The sequence below is a fragment of the Candoia aspera genome, chromosome 11 (assembly GCF_035149785.1).
Source record: "Candoia aspera isolate rCanAsp1 chromosome 11, rCanAsp1.hap2, whole genome shotgun sequence".
NCBI classification, from domain to species: Eukaryota; Metazoa; Chordata; class Lepidosauria; order Squamata; family Boidae; genus Candoia; species Candoia aspera.
The window spans coordinates 1,267,421-1,277,078 of NC_086163.1; the positions used below are offsets into that span (position 1 = coordinate 1,267,421).

Sequence of the window (9,658 nt, forward strand, 5' to 3'; positions counted from 1 at the left end):
GCTCGCCTCCGCCCCGCCCCGCCCCGCCCTGAGGGGGGACCCGGGCGGGGCGCTGCTGCCGCCGCGATCGTGGCTGAAGGCCGAGCTCGCCGCCCGCCCACCCGCTTGCGGCGGACTCCCGGTCCGTGGCAAGGCCTCGGCTTCCGTTCGCCTCGCGGGCAGACCAGGCGAGAAGCGCCCGCGGGGAGAGCTGCCCTGACTGCCCCCTTTCCTTTTCCTCCCGGAGAACTCGGGGGGGGGGGCCCTTCCGAGGCGCTTCCCGAGGCCGTCCCCGGACCGTGACGGCCTGGGAAGCCCAGCGAGCGCCCGGCGTGTGGCTCCTCCAGGGACGCCGCGCACCAGGCCTCGGATTGGGCCTCCCGCGCCCGGTTGCCGCGGGCCCTTGAAGGAGGCTCGCCGAGATGCCCGGCGCCGCCCCCGCCGCTTGCTATCCGGGCAAGCGCCTGTGCGGATCAGAGCTGGGTCCTTTCTGCCAGTGGGCCCGCACCGTCGGGGTTTTCTCGGCCCTCCATGGCTGGTGGCGGCATGGCTCTTCTTGCCAGGCTATGGGAGTGAGGCTGAGGAGGGTTTCCCTGTTGGGGAGCTGGAGGCAGAAGCGCCCAATTTAGTTAGTTATTCGTGTCAGAAGCATCACAATTAAAATAAGGCATACTGTAAAACATTTACATATAAAATATAAAAGTTAAAATACATAAAAGTTAAACAGATCTTGCCCAAAACCTGGCAACATTGTGTTCTGTCGCGCTGTCAAGAGGTCCTCAAATGTGCATTGATCAGGGCACAGAGGAGACGTGTACAGATGTGTTGTCTGCATGTCTCCACAGTCACAAAGGGCAGAGGCCACCGGATAGCCCCATTTGTTCGGAGTATCTCTGGATGGTGTTCGGCCCGTGTGCAGTCTGTTCAGCGGTTTCCATATTTCCCAACTTTTGCCAACCCAGGGGCCAGCTCCTCTGCTGGTTCCATCCGGTGTTGGTTCTTTGTAGCTTTCCATAGGTCCACTCTACTTTTAAACTCATCAAAATCTTCCGTCGACCTAAGGAAACTTTTCCTGGATTTTAATCTCTGAGGAGCTGGTTGTAGGCCATAAAAAGGGTGTCGCTTGGATATTGACGATTTAAGCGGCTCTCTATATGCTGCTTCTCTATGGACAGCAGGCGGGGCAATGCTGGCTAGGTGGTAGATCTTATCTGGAGGGGTGGGGTTCAGATATCCGGTAATACTTCTGCTAGTTTTATTCAAAACTATGTCTACTTTCCCAGCATGTGCTGATTTATACCAAACTGGGCAGGTGTATTTGCCTGCCTAGTAGCAAAGGGCTAATGCTGTTGTTTTAAGGACTTTTGGTTTGGCATCCCAAGTAAAGGTAAAGGTTTCCCTTGACATTAAGTCCAGTCGTGTCCGACTCTAGGGGGCGGTGCTCATCTCCGTTTCAACGCCGAAGAGCCGGCGTTTGTCCATAGACACTTCCGTGGTCATGTGGCCGGCGTGACTGAACGGACTGCCGTTACCTGCCCGCCAAAGCGGTACCTATTAATATATTCACATTTGTATGTTTTCGAACTGCTAGGTTGGCAGGAGCTGGGACGAGCAACGGGCGCTCACCCCGTCACGCGGATTCAAACCGCCGACCTTCCGATCGGCAAGCTCAGCAGCTCAGCGGTTCAACCCGCAGCGCCACCACATCCCAAGTAGAACTCGTTAATTTCCTGAGAATGTTATTTCTTCCACTGACCTTCAATTTAGTATTGATATAGTGCTGTTTATATGTTAGGGCCCTATCTAAAGTAATCCCTAAGTATTTAGGGTCGTAGCAATGCTCCAAGAACACTCAATGTAATTTGCAGCTTCCTATTCCTGCTTATTGCGAAGATGGAAGGCACATACCTGAGTTTTTGCTGAGTTTGGCCTTGGCTGGCTATTGTGGTAGTATCGATCCAGCTCTTCCAGGGCTTAAGTCAGGCGTTGTTCTACCTCCTCAGATGTTTTTCCCTGTAGAGCCATTGCTCAATCAGATCATCAGCGTATCTATAGTTGTTAGTGCCTGCAGGAAGCGGCTGATCATTGGTGTAAATATTGAAAAGGGTTGGGGCCAATACACTACCTTGTGGTTAGCCATTCCTCTGAGTCCTCTACCTACTTCATCTTCCCAGTGATTTGGCTCCATAGAGCAGCGCGGGGAGGGAAGGACCAACACATCAGATTTGGGGTCTATATCAGTGTTTCTCAACCTCAGCAACCTTAAGCTGGGTGGGCTTCAATCCCCAGAATTCCCCAGCCAGCTTCTGGGGGTTGAAGTCCACTCAGCTTAAGGTTGCTGAGGTTGAGAAACACTGGCCTATATGATAATGTTCAGCTACTGCCAGAAGCACCAGAGGAGTGAGCCGAAAGCTGTGGTGATGGTGCAAACTCGGTGTTTCACTCCAGCTGTCAGCCAACCTCCTTTTTCTGTACCATGGAGCCCAGAGATTGGAATGCTTGCACTTCTTCTAATTGCACTCTATTTAGGTATAGGACAACGGGGGTTTCTTTATAGCAGGCGAGGGCACAGAACCAAAAGCTTTGGTTGGTTGTAGCTGCGAAATATCACAAGAGTCCTGCTTCTATAGCCTGCCCCTTTGCTGACTCAGCTTTTTATGATTATGAGATTACAGGAGGATGTCTAACTCTGCAGGGCCTCGGTTCAGAGCAGGCACCTTCAAGCACTATTCCTCTTCAGGAGCTCAGGACAGCTGCAGAATTGTTCTCATCTACCTCATTTTTTTCTATGACAGTGTTGTTCACTTTCAGGTGATATGAAGCTGCAGGGCCTGGCCTTTGCCTGCTATTCCTCTTCTTCAGAAGAGGACCTCTCCAGGGAGGGCAAATGTTGCTCCAGAACATTTCCTTGGTGGGAAAGTTACAACAATATCCAAGTGGCCTTTAAAAATTTGGGGAAGCAATGTTTCAAGGGAGCAAAGGCAGTACCTGCCTTAGGTTCTTGGAGTTGAGTATCTTGGAGGAGATATATTGGACATCGCTCACTAGGTATTACAAGACAGAAATATTCTGCTGAGCTTTTCATAGAATGTGCTATAAAGCATTTTTTTGCAGTAGTATACTATTTCTGACTTCTTTCCCACAAATCCTGTTTTTCTGCAACCTGAAAGATAATAAAATACAATGGCTCTGGGGGAATCCTGGGCTGGCAGATAGAATACCTAGGACAAGTTCTACTGAGGTACTCTGAGTGATTTTCACCTTTTTCTGTTCTCTGCTTTGTACTGTTTGCCATACATCATGGGTGTTACCACATTATGACCGCTGCCTTAGTTATAAACTTAGCAGTTCTGCGTACAATATGCGCATTAGAACCCAGGAGGAAGGAAGATAGTCTGTGGCTTGGATCCCTTTTAAGAAGGGGCTATTCTAGAGCTAGATTTTGTTGGCAGGGTGCTAGAAAGCCTTTGGCCCAGGAGAGATCAGAAAAGTCACACACCAGGCATTTCTATAAAAATAATGTTATTTACAGAAAGCAAACATATTTAAAGGCTGTTTGCTGAGAGGAGAGATTTCTGTCAGCTGCATATTCTCTGCAAGCCTACACAGAAGGGAAACTGAAACTAAAACAAGTCCAGGCAAGTTCCTCCCCTTAGGCAATGCAACCATTAACACGTGAAAAGGGGACAATTAAATTCAACCTTTTCACCCAGCCAAAATGATTAGTTACCATAGTAACCTTAATCTGTAGTAGAAAACATATTAACAGATTTGAGTTGTTGGACTCCATGGACAAATATGGGTGCTTCCACCACTTGCTATATCATGAGAGAACCTGCGTATGTGGTTCACCAGTCACTGAAAATATTTTTCTTATTTCATTCAATTGCCAATTACATGTACCCATTAGGCTTAAATATTTATCATCCCTATTAGAAAGAACAGTACACTGGGATCCAAACCACAGGCTGTCTTCCTTCCTTCTGGGTTCTAATGCACATATTGTACACAGAACTGCTAAGCTGATAACTAGGGCAGTGATCGTAAGAACCCGATACACTGAACAAATTGGGGTATCCTGCAAGGGAGATTCATACATGTGTTTACTGACTCCTTGTATTATTGCATATGTATTGTATTCCTGTATTTTCTTTTATCTATCTTCTTTTTAGAATTAGACAATGTATTGTATTGTATTTTAATTCAATTTTATTTTATTGATAAGGTCACAGGACGAATCAATTAATAAACTCCCACTGGAGGAGACAAGAGGCAGCTTGGCTCTTGGCTGCTGAGTTAAGTAAAGGGATAATTCTGTAAATAAAAGAATCTGAGCACAATATTGGAATCTGGAAAACAAGTTTATGGAGGGTAAGGATAGGTTTGGGCAATAAAGTGAAAGTCAGATTATGGAAATGGTGGAAATAAGACGAGACTGCTGGAGAGCCTGTCATGCTACTACTTTGGCTGAGGCTGGGGGCAAACAGAGAGAAGCAATTGTTCAAAATGCTTTTAGCTTTCTGGCTTTACTTAAGACAAAAATCACATTTCAGCGATTCCTTCTCATAAGCTATTTATTGGAATGGTACAAGGAATACACATATATACACCCCACTTCTATTCAAGATTAGTAAATGACAGCCTGCAGGATGGAGGCTAGTTCCTGCCACAGGGGAAAGTGCTGCTGAATTTCTTGCAAAAACAGTTGGCGTTGAAGAAGCGGCAGTAGCAAGTGGCACATGGGTCACAGCATGGCAGTTTGTGCCCAAGACAGGATTCCTGGATACGGACACATCTCCGTGGAGAACGCGCTTCCCGCTGTTGGGCTTGCAGTGCTGCTGACATCATCTGCAAGGAGAACGCAAAGAGCATATCAGAGGCGATATTTTGCTTGTCTGAGGGGTTCTAATGTGAACCCACTCCGAAAAAACATTTGGGGGGAAAAAAGTGCTGTTTTGCTAGGGAAAGAAAACCATGCCTGCATGTATAGCGGTTTAATACATATGTTTTAAAACAAGTGGAGGCACAAACTAGAAAAACAGTCTGGGAGGCTTAAGCAATGATTTATTAACTAATCTCCAGGCCTTATTTACTGATATTTTATGGAAAAGGCGCACGATACTGTTAGCCACCTGCAAGCCTGTTTTCTCAGAGCTGCCGCCAGTAATGCAGCTTCCACAGGGTGGATCTATGGAGGGAGACCAGTATTTTTACCAACTTTTTTTGTTCAATTGTGTCCGATTCTCAGAGACTGCCTGCACAAGTCCCTGCAGTTTTCTTGGCAAGATTTTTCAGAAGTGGCTTGCCATTGCCTCCTTCGTGGGGCTGAGAGAGTGTGACTGGCCCAAGGACACCCAGCTGGCTTTGTGCCCAAGGCGGGACTAGAACTCAGGGTCTCCCGGTTTCTAGCCTGATGCCTTAACCACGACACCAAACGGGCTCTCACCAACCTTTTAATATTTTGAGTAACAGACACAGTGGTGAAATAACAGCTAAAAGTGAGTACTGCACTTCTCTGCTGATACTGATTGAAGAGGATCCAGGGCTGTTTCTACTGCAGAAATGGTTTAAGAAGGACAGACATGAATCTTAGATGGGGGCAGCAGCTGCAGAAACAGCTAAGTCTAAAGACTGCCCCTGAAAGCCCAGTTCCATATGTTAGTCATTAAGGTGCCAGGAGATCCGTTGTTGTCGCTCCACCATAGCAATAGAACATGACGGCACTCCTTCCCTTGACTTCACTTTTAACGTTTAGCCAGAAAAACGCTTCACTGATATGGAGAACTTGAATAAAAATAAACCAGCAGGGAAAACATGGCACCAATTGCAAAGGATACAGTGTGCTGATCTCTGAGGATCCAGTTGCTTAAACACCTGCTGCCATGCGCTCCCACATGCCTTAAAGCACAGGGAACAAGGAGAACGGCTGTGGCCAAGTTCAGCTGTGACGGACTTGAGAATGACACTTCATTTGGAAGCTGTCGAGACACTTCCTTAAAGGCCATTTCCAGATTGTTTGACACAATCCTTAAGGAGCTTCCTCAGCTAAAGCTGCACAAGAGTTCTTTTGGATGGACTGTGCCCTGAAGCAGCAGGGTCAGCAAGCTAGCCCAGGGCCGCAACTGGGGTCTGTGTCACCCGGGGCAAACATGGATTCCATGCCCATTTTTGTGCCCCTCTGGCGCTCATTTTGCCCCCCCCCCATGCAGTGCCTGGGGCACATGCCCCGCTTGCCCCCCACTAGTTGCGGCCCTGAGCTCACCAGGTATCAGGAGGTGTTTGTTCTGCTGTAAGGCTACGTTGTGGGGACCTCTCCAAGCAGCTCTCTCTGGTCTGCACTGCAGGGGCTGCTCTGTGCAAGGGTTGATAGTCCAACTTTACAGAAATGAATTAAATTAAAATGATTGTTCTGTGACACTGCTGCATTGGCCAAAGGCACGCCTTGATTCAAGAAATCCCAATTTAAGAGCGTAAGAAGTGGGCATGGGTAAATCAGCCCATGGGCCCATCTACGCCCAGGCACATCAGACTTTAAGGCAAAATCTTTCTCGGCTATATCTGAAAAAATGGGGCCTTCTGCATGCAGACCAAGGACTCCTGAATAGCAATCATGTTAAAGGATTTCAGGGCTGAGAAGGACCCTCCTCCTGCATCTGTATAGGATCCTGGAGACCCACCGTCCGTCAGAGGAGAAAACAGTCAACATTCTTGGTGATTTGCTTTTTGCAGGAACAGAAAGAATGGGTCAAAAATGATTTAGGTTACCATCATGCCAGCTTCTGGCACAAGGTCGTCTTGGGCTATTGGCATCTCCAGAGCCACTTGCTTAAAATCTGTGAAAGAAAGTAAGGATGTGTGAATTAGATTTAAAAAGCTGAAGGAGTCTGAGAAACGAAACTGGACTGATGCCTGTTTCAGAACCCCCATTGTGTCAATTAATCTAACAAATAATTCCACATCAGATCAACACGCTACCAAAACATCTAGCCCAGGATGCTGAAAAAGCCATCCGTACCCTTCCCATAAGACGTTGATCAGAAAGGCAACTCCGGCAGAGCAGGCAAAAACATTCAGGGAGAGAAGAACGTTGGCCAGAGATGCCCTAATAAAGAGGTGGTGAAGCGTTTGACAAGCACAGCAGCCACCCAAGGAGAGGCAATATGTGCCCCCCTGTTCTAGCTGCTGAGCTTCAGCCCTCATCAGAGTAATGGGGGTCCACGGGTATTGAGTGTAAAGAATTGGGGAGAGAGATAATACTCCTTGGCAAACCCCCAGCAACAGTCCTAAGCAGGAGAAGGCATTTCTCATGAGAATTAGTTCTGGCTAAATTTATTTATTTATTCGTTCATTTATTTGTCAAATTTTGCCACCACCCATCTCCCCCCAGAGGAGGGACTGTGGGTGGTTTACAATGAAATACTGAGTGTATACATCAGAGATACATTTTAGCTGGTTAAAAAATTCATGGATCAGCTCTTGTGTTCATTCTTTGCCATGTCTATTATACATAATTTTAAGGTTTTCCACAGACACCTAGAAATTAGCATGATAGGATCCAGGGAGAGCTCCCTGAAGCATGAAAAGAATGTCTATCATTTAAATTTCAAAGAAATTTCCCCTTAATGAAGTTACCTCCTTTGTGTTCCCATCTCAGTTCTCAAGATTCTGTACTCCACCCCTAATTCTCAACATTAAAACTCATTAATTAAAGTGAATTTTGCTTCCTTCATTGCAGTTAAAGAGCCTAACCTTAAGGAATGAATACACTTATCCATTTAAGAAACATAAGATCATAAAAATATAAGAGCGTGGTTTTTATTATGATGAAGCTTGTCACAATCAGTGAAAATTACTGGGGTAATGAGAGTTCCTGAACCCGGGACAGGTCACTTTTTGGTAGTGTCAAGAGTCCCCTCCCTTTGCAAACAATCCTTTCTTCCATCAGTTCACATACTGATTTGTCATTTTGTCCTTGAAGCTTTTCACTTCCCCCCAGTCTTATTGAGGATCTTGTCAGCTTCATCCAATCACCACATTTTTGTTCTTCTCTTTCCTACTGAGCTGTTCACTCTTCCAGGGAAACAAGAATTATTTGCAAAGGAGAAAGCTATAAAGAGGTATAATGAATTGTGTGGCATAAGGGACATTTCCCTTATCTCTTACCTCATGTCTTTAATTTCTTGGGTTGCTATTTTATTCCTTCTTTGGAATTTCATGTGTGGCTTCATCTTACTGTATTTGCATGACTGTACTTTAAGTTCTTATTTTTAATCCTCTGGGTCTTTCCGCTACTGGAAGCAATGAGGTTGCTTATAAATAATATAATTAAAATTGCTCTCCTCTGTTGCACACTTGGGCACTATTCCCTCATTCACTGTTGCAGCTGGAGCACAAATGTGCAGCTACACCAGAGAAATTGGATTGGTAAAGTTGCCCACCAAATAATTCAGGCAACCATCAATGGTTTAGGCAACTAATTCAGGCAACCATCAATGGTTTAGGCAACAAATTGAGGTGACAAATTACATGTAACCCATCAAATTGCCCTAGACTTTGTAACCGATGTCCCTTTCATAGGTTGAGCCTGTACTCATAAACTTACTTTTGTTGTTTGTTGGATGTATATCCCATATTTCCTCCAGTTCATACACAGCCTTCTCCATTTTTCCCCACAACAACAACCCACTAAAGAAGGTTGGGTTGAAAGAGAAGGACTCAGTCCCAGGTCATCCAGTAAGTTTCCCTGGCAGGGTGAGGAGTAGAACCTGGGTCTCTCCAGTCCTTTCATGACCCCATCAGAGAAGACTTTTCTTCTCCAGTGATCAACCAGACTCCGCTCTGTTAGCCAGGAGACCAAGGACAGTTGGGTGGTGTTCATTTGGGTGGGGTGTGTGTGCAGATGTATGTTACAATCTGTTGTAAGCTACTTGAGGATCATTCAGTCACACAAACATGACAATTTTTGGCTAACAAAATCAAAACAACCATCAAGAGAAAACCACATAGTATGGGAAAGTGTGGGAATAGACAGGAGATACACTTCTTTCTGTGATAGAACTACTTCTATAATTTCTATCAATTTTTTTCTATTCAGCAGCAACCAAACACAGGAACATCTGGAAGCTACATGAAGAAGACTGAAAAAACTTACCTGGGACATGTACCTCCTTGAACATCTCTGTGAGGCTTGGGGAATTGGGCCTGCCTGCATCTTCCATGATAGGCCCCCTCTCATCCAGACGGCTGTGGCTGGAAGCCAGGAGGGCAAGGGCCACCTGCAGGAGTCCTAAGGACAGCAGCAGTCGCCTCAACATAATCCCAAGTCACCTGCATGCCAGACGGACGGGGAAGAGTACAGGGATCATGAGAGACCCACCCAGAGCTACCAAACAGCAGTAGCACAGGAATCTGGGCTTGCCACAGCATTGTCTCCAACACTGCACAAACGGACCTTAAAGACCCTACGCAACGTCCTCCTGACAGCCTTCCACCCATCACCCTATTCATTACTCTGCTGCAGTTGGCGATTGTACTGATTTAAAAGCCAGAAATTGATGTTATATATTATTTTCACTAAAAAAAAAACATTTCCCCATCTTGTATCATACAAGAGTCCAAACTAAGCCTGGCCAACTGGAGCACTGGAAGTGGCAGGTCATACCTATTCAGACTTGCCAGA

At 46.2% G+C, this 9,658-nt stretch overlaps 1 protein-coding gene across 1 annotated transcript; it reads right to left on the minus strand.

Annotated features, from left to right (window-relative positions):
• Positions 1-4,551: 4,551 nt before the first annotated feature.
• AGRP (agouti related neuropeptide) lies at positions 4,552-9,314 on the minus strand. Its single transcript, XM_063312794.1, has 3 exons — positions 9,131-9,314; positions 6,745-6,812; positions 4,552-4,827 (listed from the first exon to the last, which is right to left on the minus strand). The coding sequence occupies exons 1-3, from the start codon at positions 9,291-9,293 to the stop codon at positions 4,636-4,638; spliced, it is 423 nt and encodes a 140-aa protein (XP_063168864.1). The 5' UTR covers positions 9,294-9,314; the 3' UTR covers positions 4,552-4,635.
• Between the last annotated feature and the right edge of the window lie 344 nt (positions 9,315-9,658).

Coding starts and splice junctions, on each gene's coding strand:
- AGRP (XM_063312794.1), bottom strand. CDS start 9,293: ATGTTGAGGCGACTGCTGCTGTCCTTAGGACTCCTGCAGGTGGCCCTT. Junction 6,813..9,130: donor CAAGGAGGTACATGTCCCAG/GTAAGTTTTTTC, acceptor TTTCTTTCACAG/ATTTTAAGCAAGTGGCTCTG. Junction 4,828..6,744: donor TGCCAGAAGCTGGCATGATG/GTAACCTAAATC, acceptor TTCTCCTTGCAG/ATGATGTCAGCAGCACTGCA.